The sequence below is a fragment of the Lissotriton vulgaris genome, chromosome 2_1 (assembly GCF_964263255.1).
Source record: "Lissotriton vulgaris chromosome 2_1, aLisVul1.2, whole genome shotgun sequence".
NCBI lineage: Eukaryota > Metazoa > Chordata > Amphibia > Caudata > Salamandridae > Lissotriton > Lissotriton vulgaris.
The window spans coordinates 619,825,295-619,846,546 of record NC_141687.1 but is presented as its reverse complement, the minus strand read 5'-3'; the positions used below and the strand labels follow the sequence as shown (position 1 = coordinate 619,846,546).

The 21,252-nt window shown below is 44.7% G+C and overlaps 1 protein-coding gene across 4 annotated transcripts in view; it reads left to right on the top strand.

Annotated features, from left to right (window-relative positions):
• Positions 1 to 7,817, top strand: part of TSLIG1 (tRNA splicing ligase complex subunit 1) — a 56,165-nt gene extending 48,348 nt beyond the window's left edge. For all 4 annotated transcript variants that reach the window (XM_086955707.1, XM_086955709.1, XM_086955708.1 and 1 more), the window contains one exon: positions 5,744 to 7,817. In XM_086955707.1, coding sequence (XP_086811833.1) covers positions 5,744 to 5,830 — 87 coding nt within the window. In that variant the 3' untranslated portion in view covers positions 5,831 to 7,817. The remainder of the gene's footprint in view (positions 1 to 5,743) is intronic.
• Positions 7,818 to 21,252: the final 13,435 nt, after the last annotated feature.

Sequence of the window (21,252 nt, the reverse complement as noted above, 5' to 3'; positions counted from 1 at the left end):
TGATCTCTGTACAAGGATCACATATGAATCAAACGCTTTGAGGAGAATTCTCTAGGCACTACTGTTCATCAGAGAAATACTGAGCAAATTCTCTAGTCCTTGTATAACCAAAATTCAAAGGCTAAGGTTGCAGGAAGGGTCCGGAGCAAATACAATCAAGGTAAACTGGAGGGAAGTCACTGGAAGGAAACTTATAGACAAGTCTATAGTGTTGACGATGCTGATACTACAGCCTTCTTGCTACTAAAAAAAAAAAGGGTAGTGCGCACTAACCTGATATCAAGAAATTTGCCTAGTACTTAAACTTGTCCTATGTTCGAAGACGGTCTTGACTCGGGAAGTTGCCGAGGAACTGGAGTAGCTGAGCAGGAGGCAGAGATGAAGGATGCCTTGAGGGAGCTGGAGCCAAGGTGAGCAGTGAGTTGCCCAGGTCGGTTGATTCTTCAAGTGAGTGCGTATGCAGGTAGCTTGTTCTGCAGGGGGCATAGGCCAAGCACGGGGACTGGGTTTGGGCATGGTTTATATAACGTGTTCAGTGTCCAATGGATACAAAGCAAACATGTGGTGCACGTGGTAGTATGGAAGGTTCTCCCAGACTCCTGAAGGAAATATGTGTTTGTACCTGCTCTTCCTGTAAGGTCAAAACCAGTATACAAAGTAATGGATGAAAGCAGTAAACAGGAAGCGGATGTTCATTTTGTCTAAATATGCATGAGGAATAACACTAAGACCATAGTAACATCGAAAGCAAGGCAAGCCATTGGTTCACATGTTCAGGGAATTCTTGCAAGCTCAGGCATAATGGAATCTGGGGGAGTGGGAAACTCTGGCATGGAATTGTGGCGCGCCAGAAAGTGCTGCACACAACATAGAGTTAATGTTAAAGGACACTTGTAGTTTGGGGAATGACACTACACTCGATCATGGGTAATGGAATCAATGGTCTAGGGAAAGCTCAGGCAAGTGTTCGTGCACCGTAAAGTGCCACAGGCGTAACGCAACATGAGCTCTATTTGTTAGGCCCATTAAACAGAGGGCGCATGAGGGTTTCATGATATTAATATTAGAACCATCCTGTTCTTTTATGCCTCTATCCTTAGCCCTTTTCTTACATAAATGTTTGCTTTTCTGTGTCACGTTTTTCCATTCTAATGTACCCATAGTCATCTGCAATTACAACTCCCCTATTGACCAAAATCTATCTTCTTCTGTTAAATCGCAAACTTGCTCTTTAGGAGGTATTGTTTTCCTTGCAAACTCATCAAAGTATTTATCTAATTGTTCAGACAGATTAGTCCATATATGTTTGAGTTTTCTCAAGTCTGTGTTCATCTAAAGCAACTGCCTTAATGAAAGTAATTCAATATCTATTTATTACCTTTCGTAGAAAACCAAATTATTTCTCTCAAAAATACCTCCAATACAACAAACTCCTTCTTGATGAACCTAATGAACTTAACAGCACTGAGTTACCAAATTCCTCTTTGTGTTGTTCCATGATATGACTGTGTTAAATATTCATTAAATAGAATATTCTCTCAACCTTTCAAAATGGCTGCCCTATGACGTTGGAACGGGGACACGTATGGCAGCTCATCAAAGTAAATTCCGTTTACGAACAACATTGGTCTTTAAGCAATGCCTGTGCCAGAACCCTCCATGCCCTGTCCAGGTTCAGTGGAAGTGCGCTTATCTGTAAATACACATTGCATGTACGTAAGCAGCCTCTGTCTGTCACTGAGACGTTGCGCACTAGTCCCATGTATTTTTTTCAAAATGAAGCACGAGGAAAGTGCTCTGACTGCCCCAGATACTTCCTCAGCATTCATTTCACTGCGGTCGCCCAAGTCTAACAGCACTCACTGCAGTCCATTTCATAATCAAATCCAGTATGATCCTTATGCTGAGTCCCCCAATAACCATCAACAGTATATATAAAATTATTAAGAGACCGAATAAGATTTACTATAGTATAAATACAATCATATACATTTCCTTAACTTATTTTTATACCAATTTTCTTTTTTCCACAAACTCTTATTCAAATTTGTAAACATTCTACCTCCTACATAAATCACCATCCCTAAGGCATAGATGGTACTTATATGTGCATGAGCAGTAATTCAATTCAATTCAAAAGACCTTTATTCGAATTTCATAAAATTCTTAAAAGTACACAATAAAAACATTCATTTGTACAATAAAAACGAGTATAGAATCATATGTTTTTAAAAAACTGAAGCATTTCTCACAAGGCAGGTAAACAATTATGAAGGGCTTTCCATGGTTTTACGTGCACATATTATAGTTCTCAAAAAAGTGCTAGTGCGGAAGGTTAATTCATCTGTATCCAGGGACAATAACATTGAGTAGGATTCCCTTAGCGAAAGGGGTCTAGGTTTTCTAAAATACGGGGTTAAAAACCAATTAATATATTTTAAGTAAAATTTGCAGAAGAATAGAAAATGCAAATCATTCTGTTTGCTAATACCATCACATGGGCATGGGTTATAATCATTTGTATGTTGGTAGCCCAGAGGGAATCCCAATAAAATTTTTATAGATCCTGCCCTTAATCGAAACAATAATGATCTTTCCCAGTTCGTCATGGGTAAGGTGAGGTATTGTGCAAGATTGTTCCTGCTTAAATCATTTTTCTGATAAATCGCAATAGTTGATTTGAGTGCTTCTTTTTCCATTCGTTCTGAGCTATAAAGTGCATACAGTGCTTGTTTGACCTCAATTTTGTCATTCGGTTCAATATTATTGGGATCGGAGAAAAGATCTTCCCTGTTCACATCGCTCAATGCTTTTGAAACATCCGCGAGCCAGGGAATTGACATGCCGTGGTCACATTTTAAGACAGTCTTTGATTATATTTTGAGTTAGGGTTGCAAAATCATTTCTCCAGATCCTTAACCAGAAAAGAGCTAGTCCGGATCTAATAAAGTCGCACACATAGGGGAGGTTAAGTTCCTCATGGCAGATCCATTCTGCGGAGGAGATTGGGGCGCCCAGGATTTTCCTACAGAATCTTGCTTCTTCACGCTGGATCCCGGGGCTTTTTCCCGATCCCCAAACCTCAGCCCCATATGTGGCTACTGGTAAACACTGTAGCTTAAAAAATTTTTAAATAGCTCTGGTGGCACCTATTTTCTTAGGTCGGGACAAACTCAAAATGGAATTATTAGCTTTCGAGAACTTGCTCATGGCGTGGGCCTTATGCCCACTCCATGCAGTTCCAGAAGGAGTTTGTTCAAGGCCCTTGATCCGAGATAAGAAAAGAATCTTCCTCCAATTCTGGTGTGGCAAATTTTCTGGGTGTTTGCCTCAGGGGCACTGTTCCTTTCTCATTAGGCTCTTTATGAGCCAGGACCACTGTCTGAAAGAGAATCCTCTTTTTAATGGGTAGCCAATAGAGTGATTTCAAATGCGGGGTCATATAAGTTCTAGCAGCAAGATTAAGGACTATTTTGGCCACCGCACTCTGGACCACTTGCAGGCGACTCGGAAGATAATCAGGAAGACCCAGATAAAGTACATTTTTATTGACGAGCCTGGAAGTAATTAGGGCCTGGATCACAGTTTTCCTAGTTTTGACAGATGGCCGAGGTAAAAAAAAAAAAAATCAGAGTGCGCAGCAGCCGAAAACAGGTGCCCACCAGAGCCCGAATTTGAGGTTGAAAAGATCATGCACTGTCAATTGTGACTCCCAAATGTTTTAACCAAGCTCTGATTGCCAGGGGAGGAACACCCTGGGGCATCAAGACCTCCAAACCTAAAGTGGGGTAGAGCCAAAAACACAATCTGTTTTATCAGGATTGCATTTTAGACAATTGAACACATTAGGACAGGATTTAATATCTCCTTCATCAAATTCTGCCCCTTTTTCACAAGTGAAAAGCAGCTGAGTATTGCCGGTGTATGATATTACTTTAGCCCCCAATGCCTCAGCAAGGACGGCCAGAGGGGCAAGATAGGCATAGAATAATGTAGGGCTCAATACCAAGCCCTGAGGTACTCCAACTTTCAAATTGGAGATGCAAGCAGAGGAATCCACACTTCTTGGCTTCTGTTGTTCAAAAAGGAAATCATCCGCTTCACGGCCCGACCTTCAATCCCAATGGATTGTAGACAGGCAAGCAGTCTTTCATGTGGTACTGTATTGAAGGCCGCCGATAAATCCAACATAAGCAGAATGGCCTTGCCCCCATTATCTAGCTTGCCTTCAATTAAGTCAATTACTTCCAGAAAATCTGTTTCATTACTGCAGTTTGCTTTAATACCCGAATAACTTAGATGCTGAAGATTGTTACTTTAGAGGTAGGCTGAAATATGGGAGTTAACATGTTTTATAATACTTTTGAAAATGCCGGAAGAGAGATTGGTCTGTAGTTGGCTACGCCTTAGAATTCACCAACGGCTTTTTGAGTATTGGCAGAAGTTTGGCTTGTTTCCTTTTGGTAGGCACCCTTCTGGAAGACAGTGATGTATTCAAAACTATTTACTGCGGGTTATTAGTCTGAGCTACTTTGACAAGTAGTCTAAGCGGACAAGGATCGGATGGGGACCTAGACTTCAGACTCTTGATAGGCAGTAAAGATTCGTCCATAGAAATGGGTGGAAAATTAAATAAGTTAGGCGCTTGGAGGTGGTCACACTGGAGTAAGGCACTTCATTAGAACAGTCAGCCGCCTGAGTCACACTCAACAGGCTTTCTTGAGTAGTGGTTATTTTATCATTAAAGTACACGGCCAGCTGGTCACCCCAGTCGGCTGAGGGTTGTTGGCGTCTAATAGCTGCATCTGGGTTCAGAAATGTTTTAACAATTTAAAAGATGTCTTGAAATTTTTTTTATCTGATTCTTCCATTTTCTTCTTGAAGAATTATTACTTTTTGTCTAGGCGGACCTGAGAGGAGTAATCTTGTAGTGCTGCCCTACAGGTGCGTTTGTCCTCTAGACTGTAGTTTTCTGCTACTTCCTCTCAAGACGTTTACAGTGTTTTTTACACGTCCTGAGATTCTCATTAAACCAAATGACTGACTGTTTAGTTCTGAGGGATCGTAGTGCAAAGAGTGGAGCTAGTCATTAATGCTGCCAAGAATCCAATCATTCATGTGCACAGTGTCTATTTCCGGATCCCCAGACAAAGAAAGGGGATTTGCTTCTAAGACGCAGCTAGAGTCTGGCGGAAGAAATCTATGTAATGTTCTAACCATGGTCTTAGTTTCTTCAGAGTGAAGCTGATTATGAATAAATTTGAACCAAATTAAATGATGATCTGACCATACTTATGGGGAAGGGTCAAACAACACAGTCTTTAAAGTTGGAGAAATTTGGTTTAAGATATGACCGGCCTAGTGAGTAGGTTTGAAAACCTGTGGGACGAGGCAGCGTGAAGACAAAATGTCTAAAGGAGGCTACCTCAACATCTAAAGGCTTGTCCTTATGGAGGTTAAAAATCACCTAACACTAAAAGAAATGTGCATATGTGAGGGACCAAGGTGCCATGATGTTCTTTAGTGGTCTCAAGAAAGGGCATGGTCAGGGGGGTCTGTAGATCAGAGCCCCTGCCACGGGCTGTTGAGACAACAGATAATCAAATTGTCTTCCCTGTTCTACTAGGGCAAAAAGGTGTGTGGGGTTTGGAGGGCTGTGCTTTATTAATTCTCTAGAACCTAACAAAATAATTCTTGTATAGTCCATAGCACTGATATGTCCACCTCTTTCTGTCTCCCTCAGGGCACAGAGGTGAAGGCCATCACCTATTCAGCAATGCAGATTCACGAGGAGGAGAAGCCAGAAGTGTTTGTCATCATTGATATCTAATAGAAAAATTAGGCTGCTGACAGCGGTAGAAAGTCTGCTCTTTCTCTGCCGGGTGTGCACAAATTCTACGCTTCAACATCGTCCTCGAATACATACGGATGGATGTACATGTTGAAGCTTACTCCAGATCGCTTCTCTCCTGGATACACTGTTGATGTTACCAAACGTTAGTCATCAGCCCAATATCTGGGGACCTCCGCACTTTTGAGGTGGACGTGTTCGGTGCTTTGTTGCATAGATGGAGGCAGACGGCCTCTTACACCAGCAGAAAAAACAGACCTTTATGGACTGAAAAAACTATAAATGCGGCATGTGCTGCCTGCTGCTAAATGTCTGCTATTTTACTCCTGCAAATGCATTTTGTAAATGTGGAAAGATACTGATAGCACAGTGTGCACGCAAGTGTTTTAAACTGGAAGCTATTAGTGGTGTGATATACGCAGAGCACCACCATTGGTGTCTTTGTCTTGCTGTTGTGGGGAAGAGAGGGAGCTCTCAGGAGACCTTTACAATTGTGGAAGCCTCTATTTGCACAGTCCCTTAATGACTGAATTTCACGTTGAAGACATGTGCATGCTCCCACAAAAACCACAATGGTATTCCTGTAGATGTGGGCCTGCTGTAGCTGCCCACTGCCCTCTGTGCATTCTCACAGCAAACACTGTTTGCTTCCCTGCACAAACATTCACTGATTGAATACCCATGCTTGCCTTCACTCTACAGGGTATGTTTTACCTCACCTCTTATGGTAACTTGTAGTTTACATGACTTAAGTTTATTGGGATTTAATTTTATTGGGACACAAAATTTTACTGTGTTATTCTTTCACAAATCTTTATCAGTTTTTATTTATTGATTTTAAAGAACCAAGTCTATAACTCTGAGAATAAAGTGATTTATCTAATACATGCTACAGGACTGGTAAATTAGGGTTCATGTGATACTCGCTTCTGTTCATCCTACACATACATAGATAGCCTCATTTCAACTCTATTAAAATAGCGCTCACAAGTGAAAATAAGCAAAGAAATCCCTTTCTATCTTCAGTGCCTTTTTGATTAAACTGTTTAATTTCGTTAAGAAGCTGTAAGAAGAGGATCAATCTATTTGCAGTAGCTGACAGAACCAGCTTCTGGCAGTTACCATTAGGTTAGCTAGGACTTCCACTGTCATTACCCCTAGTACCTTTATCTTACTTTTGCATATTAGTGAACAGGATAGAGGTTTTGTACGAGCAGCAAGTCCCTTGCATTGACAGGCTTAACTTGCCTGTCCATGGTTGTGTACGACACGACTTGTCTTTCGTGGCTGCTACAAAGCTGTTTTCGTGACTGCCAGGAAACATCTTTCTTTAAAAAAAGAAAGACCATAAGAAACAAAGGCAAATTTTTCTTTTCCTTTCACCGTTCCAGCAAGAGCTGGGCACGCTACAAGATGTTTTTTGTAGCCCACCCAACCTGTAATTCAAAAGGACAAGCTTGTCTGAAGTGCAAGGTTTACCCCCTGGAGCCAACTAATGGGGCCTTGAAAGTAATATTTTAGGAAGTAGCGATTTTACTTTCACCCTATTCTGGTCATATTGTTCCTTTGCTGCATAGCTGATAAGCAGAGCTTTCTCCTAGATGTTCGCTTCAGTTAAGGGTGGCAAGACACACCTTCGGTCAAATTTGAACACTAGCCAGAATGGCTTGCTTGCTCTCTGTGGCCTAACGCCATCTATGTGGGATGGCTGTGTATTATCTCTTACTTACAAACACAACCTGGCACGGGGCTAGCTGGGAAAAAAATTGGGATCTCAAAACGTTACTTTTTCTTTTTGTACAGGAGCTCAAGAGACCTCACTGTATCTCATCTATCTTAAAATCTATTTTAGAAGCCTAAAGGAAGATGCAGTTACTGTTTTAATATTGACATGAAGCCTTATTTTATTTTGATGTTCGTATGTATAAAATGGTGACCTCAATTAAAGATTGGGATTTGAAAAATACAGAAATGCGTGGGGATCTTTGGTACAACATTGAAATCTGGTCTTCTTGTAGCTCTTCTTCTTCCCTGTCCAGTAAGTGCTGTTTCCTTTCCTTCTACTACACTACAGCACCTTGCTGCCTCCGATGCTGCTGATCAGTGCCAGGCTGCTGGGTTGATGTCAACAGCACAGATGCAGACTGGTTAAGAACGACTGGGATGCATCCTTCTGACATCATTGCAGTGATGGGGAGACTCCCTTCTGCATCATGGCCATAGGGTAGGATCGGATGGCCCTGATGCATTGCTTCTTACAATGTGGCCAATGTGTGGGATCTGTTGTCCCAGATGCAGCTGCCTCCGGGCTATATCTTTGGTCTCAGATGTATCCCTTTTTAGGTCGCGCTGGCGTGGACTGCACACGTGCAGTCTCGCTCGCGAGATTTAATGATTTAGAGTGGCTTACACTAGCGGGCTGTAAGCCCTGCCCCTCTTGCTCATTGGCTGGTGTCACGGTTGCCGGCCATTGGGAAAGAGGTGTTGATGACGTACACTTTTCTCTTTTTCTGCCGTCCCACTTGGACGGTCTGCCATGACTTCCTGCTGGGGTAAAAGGTTTGTTATCTTTATGGGGGTTAAACAGATGGCCCCATAAACATAACAAGCATTTACAATGCAACGGTCTCGCCTTTGCAAAAGTTAGAGTTATTGGCATTGTAAATGACAACATTTTTATTTATGTGTTGGTTTTGAAAACAGATAAATGGCATTGTCATTTACAATGCCAATAGCTTAATCTCTCACAAATGCGAGACCTATTGCATTTGCACACACACACACACACACACACACACGCGCACACACACACAGCCACACACACACAGCCATACACAGAGCCACATATGCCGGAAGTTGCACAGCTGGGGCCTGCCAAAGAGAGACACACAGAGGAAGTCCACTCGATAATTTTGAAATACAAATCAACGTGCAGTCAAAACACTCTATGCTCAAAAGCAATTCAAACGTCGCACAAACTACAGCCACAGTGCTGGGGAAGTTATGTGAAAGAGTAAATTACCCACACCAATAAACGTCTCCAAGGCCTCCAAGCAAGGGATGTGAAGCTCCATCCGGCATTCACACAGTGCACACAACCCCACACTCCGCATACACACAACCCCACACCCTGCATACTCACAGTGCACTGATCCCCACAACCCTCATACACACTGTGCACACAACCTCACACTCTGCATACACAGTGCACAGAACCCCGCATACTCACAGTGCACTGAAGCCCCCATCCTGCTTACACACTGAACAGAACCACACACCCCGCATACTCTCAGTGCACTGAACCCCACACCCTGCATACACACTGTGCACAGAACCCCACACCCTGCATACTCACAGTGCACTGAAGCCCACACCCTGCTTACACACTGTGCACACAACCCCACACTATGCATACACACTGCAGACAACCCCACACCCCGGACACACACAGAGCGCACCTCACTGTCCGCATTCATGCTGTGTAGATTTAGAATGTAGAAGAGCTCTCCAGTCCTTGTATGGGGGGGGGGGCGGGGCTGGGGGGGCATTGTACAGCGGTGGCGGCGTAAAGGAGAAATGTCACCGGACGGCTACTGCTGTAAACACAAAGGAGGTACCTGCTTTTGCGTCTTTTGTTTGGCAGTGTCTCCGATTTCCTTTCAACTCAGCCTGGGGCATTTGAGATACCAAGGCGGACTGACTGTAAACTCAAGCTGCTTAGGGACGGAGAAGAATACAGCAAGGCCAACTGGTTTTCGTCGCTTGTTTCCCCTCCACCACCGGCACCGGCTGAAGGCAGAGAGCAGCTGTCCCACGTCCCCTCTTCAACACAACAAAACCTCGTCTCCTTCGTCTCCGTTTTCCCATTTTTCCAATGCCCTTAAAACCGAGACTGTTGTTTGAGGAAGAAAGGGCATAAAAGAGAAAAAAATGCTGCTTACCTGCTCGCAAGCGGATCCATCCCGGCAACATAAATCGCGCAGCCCAATCCTGCAAAAGGCAGGACTAAAATAACAAAAACATGGCGGAAAAAAAAAACACCCCCACCACCACCGCAATGACGTTCTAAAAGGGGCGGAGAGCGAAATAATCGCCGGAACGCCCACGAATGTGCTCCGACAATGACAGACAGATCTCTCTTCCAATGGCTATCCTCCATTTATGGAGCTAGCCAATGCAAGAGAGAGGCGGGACAAAGCCCCATACTAGTAAACATAAGATTCCGCCTGCGCGTGCACTGCTGCGCAGTGCTACACCAGGCGAAACCTAATAAAAACCTTTTACGCCAGAAGGAAAGCAGGCCCAAGTGAGACGGACCTAAAAAGAGAAAAGTCTAAGTCATGGCGATTTACTGTGGAAGCAGAAACAGTCTCCAGCGAAGGTGTTGTGATGTTTATGTTTGTTAGCATAATGTTTTTGTGGGAGGGACTCGAGGTCACCTCAGCGCAGGGTGCTAGCTCTGGTGGAGGCTTCGTCTCCTGCTGCTGGATGTAAATTCAGGTAATTGCGTCCGAGAAAGTGTCTTTTCTTGTGACGAAGTGAAAAGCAAACAGGCATAAAGGGGTCTTCTTGTCCCATTAAGCAGCTAAACGGATTGAGAGCTGCTGGTGTCGGGCGTAAACGAGGCAGATTTGGGGTGCTTTCTGCAATAAAGACCGCACTGTGTGATGTGCCCGACAGGTCTCAGGGTACCCCCTGCGCAGCAGGGAGGTGGGGGCATTGCTGATGAGAGCCCCCCACACACACAAGCACTCCCCCGCAATATATCCATCTGCGACATTAAATGGTCCCTATTCCGTCGAATTATTATTGATAAAACTTCATTTATCACTTAAAGTGACAGTTTGTAAATGCATTGCTATAAATTCCATTTAAGGGTAAGTTTTCTTTAATATTTCTCTCCTGTTGATGTCAGGCTCATTCTTCTCGTCTTACGTCACAGTGACGTCTGCCTGTGTTTCGCGCTGCCTCACTAGTTGTGCTGCTAGGGTTTAAACGTTGTAATGTTCCTCGTTAAACTCGGAATGATTACAACTATGTACAGTTCATTTATTGAAAGGCAACAAGGTGTGATCCGCTCTGCGTGGCCTCGTCGCCAGGCTCAGAGACTGTTGACTGCCAAGAACCTTTTTTCCTCGGGGTCATAGTGTGTGGATAGACAACGGTCATTCAAGCAAACACCACTATTTGGCGAAATCTGACTGCAAAGACTTACAATTATACACAAATAAGTAAACATACACCCGAGTGTGTAAATATAAACACGCATACTGTAAATTGACGTCAAATCTTTGTAAAGCGCCTACAATGGAGAGAGATTTTGAGTGGCACAAGACTGCCCATTAGTGCTTGAAGCATCTGTCAGGCTGCTTTGACTGTCACGCTGTGGTTGTGTGGATTACAACGCGTTTGCCGCGGTTGCATCATGTGTTTTGGGTATTTGTGGTCACCAGTGAGTGCGCAGCACACACAGCTATGTACATGCGTACAGAGACTTCCGCACGCACAAATACACGAACACACAGGCACCTTCAAGGAAATGAGACGAGTAAACACACCCAAACATACGACACACAGAGATATACAGACACAAAGATAAACGCGCAAGCGCATATACACATCTACACACAGGCACACACAAAGCGGAAGCACATAGGCATGCGTAAAACTAAAACAAAGACAGTCACTCATAATTAAACACAATAACACAAACTGATAATCACACGCACCAGCACGCACGCACACAGAAAAGATCACACAGCCCCCACACACACACACACACATACAAAGCACTAGAATAAACAGATACTTTTAGTAACACCTTTATTGTACACTGACCATCAAACATACACATAAGATCACACCGACGCATGCACTTATAAAATAACAAATACACACAAAGGCACATCTGAAGAATCACAGCGACGCCGCTTTGCAGCTCTTTCTTGAATAAAACACCTTTCAACGGTCCTCGTAGCTATGCAGAGAATCTGCTTCTCTGGGATACGAATTCGACCGCCTGGTCCCCTTTATCCCCTTTACCTAAACCGTACAGACATAGGAAGTAATTTACGTGACAATGTGTTTTTGAAAGGGGGGTGTTGCTCCTATGGACACTCGTGCACCGTTCTGCAACTGTTGTGCTGGGGCTGGTGAATAAGAGGCATGCCAGAATGCACGGAGGTACTTCTACATTTCCATTGTGAGCTCATGAGTCAACCTGGTGTTTAACCAACGTATAGAGTTTTATACAAATGCGGTAGTTTCACTATTTTTATTGGGACTCAAGCTGGGAATAAAGTAGGCGCATAGGAGCTTTCAAATGAGGGAGCGCTTTTGATGTGGGACAGTGGACAATCAGCTCGCCTGTACATCAGTGCACGTTTAAATAACAATGTATGGAAGCCTAACGCGTACATTCCAAAAGACCTGATTCAAACGGGAGACTCCCGATTTTTGAAGCCAAAAGAAAAGTATACGTCATGGTGAGCGCTTGTTTGTATTCTCTCGCTCGCTGGTACTTTGTCAAGTTCTTAAACTTGAAGTCTGATAATTGTTTCATTCTGCTGTCTCACATTTCCGACCTCACCGATTCAGCCGATGGCTGTCTATATCTTCTCACAATGATTCGGATTTTTCTCATTGCCTTTGTTAACTGTTCAAGCACTGGAAGATAAGAATGCATCCAGTGCAGCTGCACTCGAAGCTGTCTTTCCTCTTGGGGCCATCTCCTCTTCAGAGCCAAGAAATTGGGCCTATTGGCGTCGTGAGGAAAGGCTAGGTGGGGCCAGTGCCCTCTCTGTAAATATCCTGGCTCCACTGCCGGAGACAGACCCCAACAAGCATTTACAATGCAATGGTTTCGCCTTTGGAAAAGTAAGAGCTATTGGCATTGCTCATGACATTTCATTTCTTTTTTTTACTTCTAAATAAATGGCATTGTTATTTACATTGCCAACAGCTCTCACAGCCCACACAGCTCTCACAGCCCACACAGCTCTCACAGTCCACACAGCTCTCACAGTCCACACAGTCCACACAGCCCACACAGCCCACACAGCTCACACAGCCCACACAGCTCTCACAGCCCACACAGCTCTCACAGCCCACACAGCTCTCACAGCCCACACAGCTCTCACATCCACACAGCTCTCACAGCCCACACAGCTCTCACAGCCCACACAGCTCTCACAGCCCACACAGCCCTCACAGCCCACACAGCCCTCACAGCCCACACAGCCCTCACAGCCCACACAGCCCTCACAGCCCACACAGCTCACACAGCTCTCACAGCTCTCACAGCCCACACAGCTCTCACTGCCCACTTAGCTCTCACTGCCCACTTAGCTCTCACTGCCCACACAGCTCTCACAGCCCACACAGCTCACAGCCCACACAGCTCTCACAGCCCACACAGCTCTCACAGCCCACACAGTTATTAATTATAAAACTGGTGGGATAAAATACCCTTCTGTTCATGTATCCTCCTCATACTCACATTGTCATAATTCCAAAACAGTCAATGAATTTACCAAGGGCACATAACCTACATGCCCTTTAGGTACAAGGAAAAGTAATTAAGCTCCCAGTGTTCCATTGTTACAAATGTTTGCAGATTAGTACAGACCGAAAGCAAAATATATCTATTTTGTTCTTAGGAGATGTCACAGACGTAATGGATTCGCATTTACTTATGAACTGGAAGTAACGCAAAAAAATTATATCTATCTCAAAAGCAGTAGCCCACTTACCTATCTAAATAAAATACAAATGTGTGATCTTCATGTTAAAGTTACACTGTGTGCTTTGCAGGTGGCACATTGACTCTCTATGCTGCTTTGAGTCATAACTGTGACTGCACGAAACACAGAACTCTCTCAGAACTGTGTTTACCACTAGATTTATTTTACCTCTTTAAATTCTATTATATTGAAATTGTAATTGCATTTATATAGCGCTTACTAACCTGACGAGGCGTCAAAGCGCTTTTATGGCAAGTATCACTCTACTACGGAACCCATAAAGGATTAGTGGTGAATTAGTATAGTGAAAATATGAAAGTAATTTGAGTGGTGGATATGCTAGTCATTTATTTGGATTACGATTGTCAAACTCAAGCTCCGCCTCTCGTGACTCCACCCCCTTTGCTCTGCCACTCGTTGACCGCCAATTTCAGCATTCCGAGAGTATTTCTTCCCAATTCCACTACCGGAAAGCGCTTTATAAATGCTCCGATACAAATACATTACAATGCCGACATTCTCCCTCAGTATCTATACTCAGCCCATTCGGGCGGGAGACCCGGATTAAGCTCCGCGGAATGTTTTACCGCTTCAAAGGCCTCTCTTCACTTCTCTATCAGAAGGATCGCCCCACTAGTCCCCGGAATGCTGTTTTTCCAGTCACTGACACGCAAGCGCGATAACAGCGTGCGTCATTTCATGCTAGAACGCTAAGAAAAGCCTCTGAGCCGGCCTGAAGACTCACGATCAAAGCCAGGCCCTACAGCCGGCGCGACGCCGAGGGGCCATGGTGCCTCGGCGCTTCTTAAACCCGAGCTTCCTGAAGCCGATCTCTGGATTTACCATAGAACAGGTGTTTTAAGCAGCATTAAACCCGGGCATGGCTTCTGTTTAAATAGCTTTAGCTCCAAACTTGAGAAAAACGCATAATCAAAGATCTTAAACACTATTTTGTTCTTGTTTACATAAAGTTTACAGTGCGCTGCTCAATCACTACGAATGAACAAACAGCAGTTGGATTTCAATGTGAACAAGAATGTGCCCCGGGCTCACGGAGAGCGGATGGGGGGGACGGCGGGAGGGGGGACACGGAGGAAGGCAGGACCACACAGAGAGCGGGAGGGGGGAGAGCGGGAGGGGGGACGGAGGGAGGAGGGACACGGAGGAAGGCAGGACAGCAGCAAGCACGGCCCGGCCGGACCAGATTCGGGGGCGTTCCCGGCTTTTGGCTGACGAAGCATGACGTAGCCAAAAGCCAAAAATTCTCGGGAACGCCCCCGAATCTGGTCCGGCCATGACGGACGCCTCTCTGTTCCAATGGCTAGCCTCCATTTATGGAGCTAGCCAATGGAACAGAGGGCGTATTCCAGAGCAACATACTGTAACTCATTAGATTTCTCCTGCGCAAAAGCTGCTTGCGCAGCTTTTTTGCAGCCGAAACCTAAAAAGGGCCGAAGGGGAACAATGGAGGGAAATTTGGCATGAAAGAAAGAAAAGTAGCAACAAAGAAAGATAAATACATAAAGAATATTGGAAAGAAAGAACCATAAAAAATATGCGGATACAATACATGTAAAAGAAATGACAAGACTTAAAGAATGAAAAGCAAACTAAAGGGAAAGATAGAAAGTAAGAACGGGAGGGCGACAGATAGGAAGAAAGAGACGCAGGAAGAGCAGCCTTTAGCATTTTATGGCGGGCGCTTTGTCTCGGCCCCCGTCAGTTCCTGCTCTCGCTCGGACAATGCCCCAGACTGAGGTGTGAAGTCCCCGGCAGGATGAAAGGAAAGGCCGGGGGTGCCGCGCAGGAGGCCTTTGTCTCCGGAGCCCGCCTCAGATACCGGGCAGCCTCCCCGTCTCTGGGGGTGGAGGGGGCCGTGGCCCCTCTGAGGACAAGAAGTAGAACCTGCCCGGCCGGGGAGGGGCGTGGGGGTGCACAGACAATGCCAGCGGTTCAGGAGCTGGCGTGCAGAAGAAGCACCACCACCACAGTCCAGACGGTGGTTAGTGTCACAGGTGTGACGCATTCATCTGAAAGCGCGTAGTTAGTTAACTATTAAGACGAGCCTTGGCTTCAAAAGGCGAGATTTAGCATTTGACCCTCCGGCAAAAACCAACCGAATTCGAGCAACCCCCAAACAGTGATTTCAGAAGTATTCTGAAAAAAAATCAGTTTTCAGTCGCATAATCTGCGCCAACCTCAATGCAGTTGAAAACAGCACACTGAAGACATGCATGTAAAACGATGCCATGGCTGTCGGGTTTTCACCTGTGTGCATCTAAGTTGGTGTATACTTCCGTTTACATACTGAGAACTCGAGAATATAACTAAAAGTATACAAAGTACATCCTACTGACAATTTACTCACTTCTCAATGCATTCAATAGGCATATATACCTAATGTCAAATGCAACCTGCGGAAAATACCACCGATGCCGTTAAGATTATTGCATTAGCCTCTTCCCACTTACTAAATCACATTTTTTTGTCGTCATTTCTTTGTTGAAGTACTCGTAGTTCGTTGTGTCTTGTGTTCAACCTGTAAGTGTTGTTTCCACTCTAGCTCCTTGAAGCGACCTTCTGTCTGTGCAGAATAAAATACATACGTGAAAATGAAAGATACTAAGCCCGATACAATGTCAGTAACGTGACCAAACTCAAACAAATTAACTGAAAGACGCCAAGATACACCATACAATAAATGCAGTCTTCAAAACCCTCAGAACTAACAACCCGGCCACTCTCCCCACTCGGCTTCTTCTGATCAACCCCGCAGCAACCGCAGTTTCACACGGAGCACACACAGTCGCTGTTTATTGGTAAAAGGCCGCAGGCCGCAGCCCTTTATTGAACATTTCCCTGACCATTGTTGCCTCGGCTTGTGAGCCGTCAAACTTCACGAATCAACCAATAGACACATCCCATACATATTCAGCCTATACCTTGTGTGGGGAAGGCCTCTGCGTGGGTTCAAGGCTCAATCCTGCTACCGAATATCCGTTTCCGGCCCTGTGTGTGACAGGTGCCGGGCCCATGTCGCCGTCCCCCACTTCAAGTGTTGGAATCGGAAAACCTTACTCTGAAAATCCCATCAACTGAGGGTCAGGGTGGGCTACAAAAAAGGAGCGGAGTCCTAAGAGATAGGGTCATGAAAACGGGAGGGGGGACGGCGGAAGGAGGGACATGGAGGAAGGCAGGACAGCAGCAAGCACGGCCCGGCCGGACCAGATTCGGGGGCGTTCCTGGCTTTTGGCTGACGTCGCATGATGTAGCCAAAAGCCAAAAATTCTCGGGAACGCCCCCGAATCTGGTCCGGCCATGACGGACGCCTCTCTGTTCCAATGGCTAGCCTCCATTTATGGAGCTAGCCAATGAAACAGAGGGCGGATTCCAGAGCCACATACTGTAACTCAATAGATTTCTCCTGCGCAAAAGCTGCTTGCGCAGCTTTTTTGCAGCCGAAACCTAAAAACAGACTGCCTGTTCCTGTTTACATTTCATGTTTTGCTTACAATTGCATTACCGAAGTATATTGGATGGTGTGTTTCTGCAGTGTTTTCAGGCATCTTGTTACTAATGTGTACTGCGAAATGTGACACAAGTTGCTCCTGTGTGCAGGTTTTGTGGGTTGCCCATTATTGAGAGTTGCATTCAGGCTGAGCTTCTGTCGGCGGCTTATAAAGAGGCTCGGAATACTTGCTCCTCTAATCCTTGGCCTGTTTCCTGATCGCACAAACAATAGTCATGTGTACAACTTTTAATTGTGATTATATGCAAAAGTGTGTGAATGAGGTGTGCAACTCTGAAACTATTGACAGGGCGAAATTTAAAGAACATGCCGTGTGTGCATGTGAGTCGGTATCGGTGAGTGGGTGTATATTGTGTGTGCGTGTGGGGGATTGATGAATGAAGAAGATGCCGGAGAGAGTGAAAAGAGGGTGCTAAAGGAAAGGGATCTGGTGTGAGGAATGCAGATTGTTTCATGCGAGAGAAAAAACAGTAAATATCTAACAGTGACTTCCGCAGACAGAGGTGTGAGGAGGAGTACGATAGTGACGGAGACACCCGGGACCGTACCACAGCATATAGTGATGTTTAATTCAAAGCCTCCTGCTTAAAAAGATAACGTTACTTTGTATCGAATTATATAACGCACACAACGCCCATTGTAGGATGCCTCCCGGTTTTTTCGGCCCATTGTGTGCCCCCTCCCCAAAATCAAGTCAAGAGATTCCCCTTATTGGTCCATATCGAGCATTTCCCATTAACTGCAGTGTAAAATGTGCAGCGTTACTTGTACTAGCAACACATCTCTATTTCTTTGAAAAACGTGTTTCCCCTACACAAACTTTCCATCAATGTAGGAACTTGAATTAGGTGATAAATGCTCTATCAAACAATATGGGTGTAAAGACGACAAAGTTGTTTAGCCAGTTCAAGAGTTTGAAACTGTACACCAGAATAGAAAGTTTGTATCTCGGTACCTACCTTATAAAACACTGAAAGCACATGTATTCAACCCCCCCCCCCCCTTTCCACTGATCACCAAGGACAAGTGTCTCTCTGTTCTGCGGACACATTTAGTGGTGACTAATACTTTCCACCCTTACGAATGCAGGTCTATTTTTTTTTTAATGCACTGCATCAGTGACACGTACATACCTCCCTCCCGGGTCCCCTCTCATTTGTGAGTTTGTAGGTGCTGTAAAAGTACTTGCAAGAACACATAAAGGCTGGTGAATACTACTAGATCAAACAAAGGTAACGCTTTGTACACGTTGTAGGTACTTTATTTGTTATATTGTAATCGCGGGAGTGCTGTCTACCACAGAAGAGTTTAAAGTCACCAGTGAGGCTGGTAATGGCCTTACACATGTGACTTTTATGAAGCACAGAAACAGGCCCAGGATTGGATGTAAAAATAAAAGCCTACAGATTTGTGATATGCACAATTTGAAAAGCTTTCGGTGCACATGGCGAGAGATACTGAATGGAATCGCGGTGCTTTTTTTCTGTTATTTGGAGATGGTGTTTATGGAAAATCCTTATTGTTGCGAGTAACGTGAGAGAAGTTTTAGCACTGAGAGCGGAACACCCATAATTCCGTACCAGACACAGGCTTAGTTACAGGGAAATTCATAAACTGTCCAACCCTCTTAGTTTTATTCCGCTCACATTACGATACTTTAAAGCTACAATGTAACAAGCATTTGCAATGCAATAGGTCTCGCATTAGGAAAGTTTGAGCTATTGGTATGTAAATGACACATTTTTTATTTATGTGTTGGTTTTCAAAATAGCGAAATTAATAGCTTTGTCATTTACAATGCCAATAGTTTTAACTTTGGCAAATGTGACACCTATAGCATTTGTAATGCAATATGTGTTGTATTTAGGTGACTTAGAAGTATTGAAATTACAAATAACAATGGCTTTTATTTTTTTAATAATTAATACTTAAATAAAAGTTATTGTCATTATAATGGCAATAGCTTAAATTTTTTTAAGTACCTTTTGTGAAGATTATGTTCAGTGTATTTTATTGTGACGAAAATCCAAGAACAGAAGTGAAATATTAACATCTTTTTGTGACATTTGTAATACATCTTGAAACATTGAGAGAACATATTTGAACCAGTTGTTGTTGAATGGTTGCACATATTGATGCTGTGGTGGCGCTGAGTGATGTTGTGGTGGCGACGAGTGATGCTGTGGTAGCGCATAGTGATGTTGTGGTGCCCCTGGATGATGCTATGGTGGTTCTGAGTGATGCTGTGGTTGTGCGATAGATGGAGTGAGTGCGATAGATAGAGTGAGTGCGATAGATAGAGGGAGGGCGATAGATAGAGGGAGGGCGATAGATAGAGGGAGGGCGATAGATAGAGGAAGGGCGATAGCTAGAGGAAGGGCGATAGCTAGAGTGAGGGCGATAGATAGATAGAGTGAGGGCGATAGATAGATACAGTGAGGGCGATAGATAGATACAGTGAGGGCGATAGCTAGATAGAGTGAGGGCAATAGATAGGTAGAGTGAAGGCAATAGATAGAGAGGGCAATAGATAGATAGAGTGAGGGTGACAGAGTGTGGGCGATAGGTAGGTAGACAGACTGACTGAGGGCAATAGATAGAGTGAGGGCGATAGATAGATAGAGGGCAATAGATAGATAGAGTGAGGGAGATAGATAGGTAAAGTGAGGGCGATAGATAGATAGGGCAAGTGTCACCATGGTTAAGGTCATGTGACAGCACTTACTGGGATGTTTGGGGGTCAAAGGTCACACCACGTCACTTCTTGTGATGAAATTAAGTTTGACGGGTGTGTCGATGTCATTTCCACTACCCTGGCATACTGGTGAATTGACATCCATACAGCGGTTGGAGGTGGGGGGAGGGGTCATTGTTTTGCGTTTCTGCACTGATGTAGATTCTCTCCATCATACAACAGCAACCCTAAGCCTGTATAAAGCTCTCTTTTCCTGCTTCTTAGGTCATTCGCAAAAGTTTTTCTGTGTTAACACGATGATGCTACTCGCAGATTGCCCACAGCATCCCAGATTCCGACAATGCACAAATTGCCTCCCAGGTCCCAAGCAGCTTTCCTGAAATCAGGAAGAGTCTCTGGAGTTAAAATATGGCCACGCAGGGCAGAGGGCTGCCAGGGAAGACCAGGAGAGGAGGGATAGAATTAATTCCCGCACAGAGGTCAAGCTGCCATTCACGAGTCTCTAGTGCACAGTTGTGCACCTAAAAAAAATAGTCAAATGGGTTTTATTTCTTCAGCTGCATCCCAAGGAGGCGCTTCTGCATGAGGTTTACCATGGGTCTGGGAAAGGGGTCTCTGTATGTGTGAGGAAGCCTGAAGAGAAGGAGGGAGGGAACTAGGGTGAGAGGTGACTGAGGAGAAAACGTCAGTACGGGGAAGCTAGTTAGAGAAGGAGGAGGAGGTAAGGCGAGAGGAGGCCGGGAGAGAGTGGGAAGGAGTGGGTGAGAGCCCGGAGCTGCCGGAAATGTATGAGCGGACGGCAGCATGCTGATCGGGGCTCTGAGAAATAAGGCGCTCGGGCCGGTGGGTGCTGGGGGAGGGGAGAGGAGGGGCGGAAGCTGATAGGGAAGACCAGGAGAGGAGGGATAAGATTAATTCCCGCACAGAGGTCAAGCTGCCATTCACGAGTGTCTAACGCACAGTTGTGCACCTACAAAAAATAGTCAAATGGGTTTTATTTCTTCAGCTGCATCCCAAGGAGGAGGCGCTCGCACACATGGTCATCAGTCTTGGTATGGGTTTTCTTTTGAAGAAAGCCTATCGTAAGATAACTGCATTTTGTGCACGAAGGCTTTGTGATGGATGCTCATGTCTATTTTTTGATGTGTGCTTGTGCATGTGTCATGGCGCATTAGCGGACACTTACCATTGAAACATGGTGGACAGTAAATTAAATTGTGAAAAAAGGGGAAAGCGCACACAATGCACAAAGAAAAGAAACACGTCGACCAGTAAAAAATTGCAGCTGCTGGGCCCTCCTAAACAAAAAATTAAGCTCAGCTAATGAGATGCAGTTAGGGCCAGAAGCATGAGGGAAAAATGTAGCATGCAGAAGGGCGGGGCTGGGGCAAAGAGGAACAAGAATGATGCAAAGTAATCTGCTTGAAGAAATAAA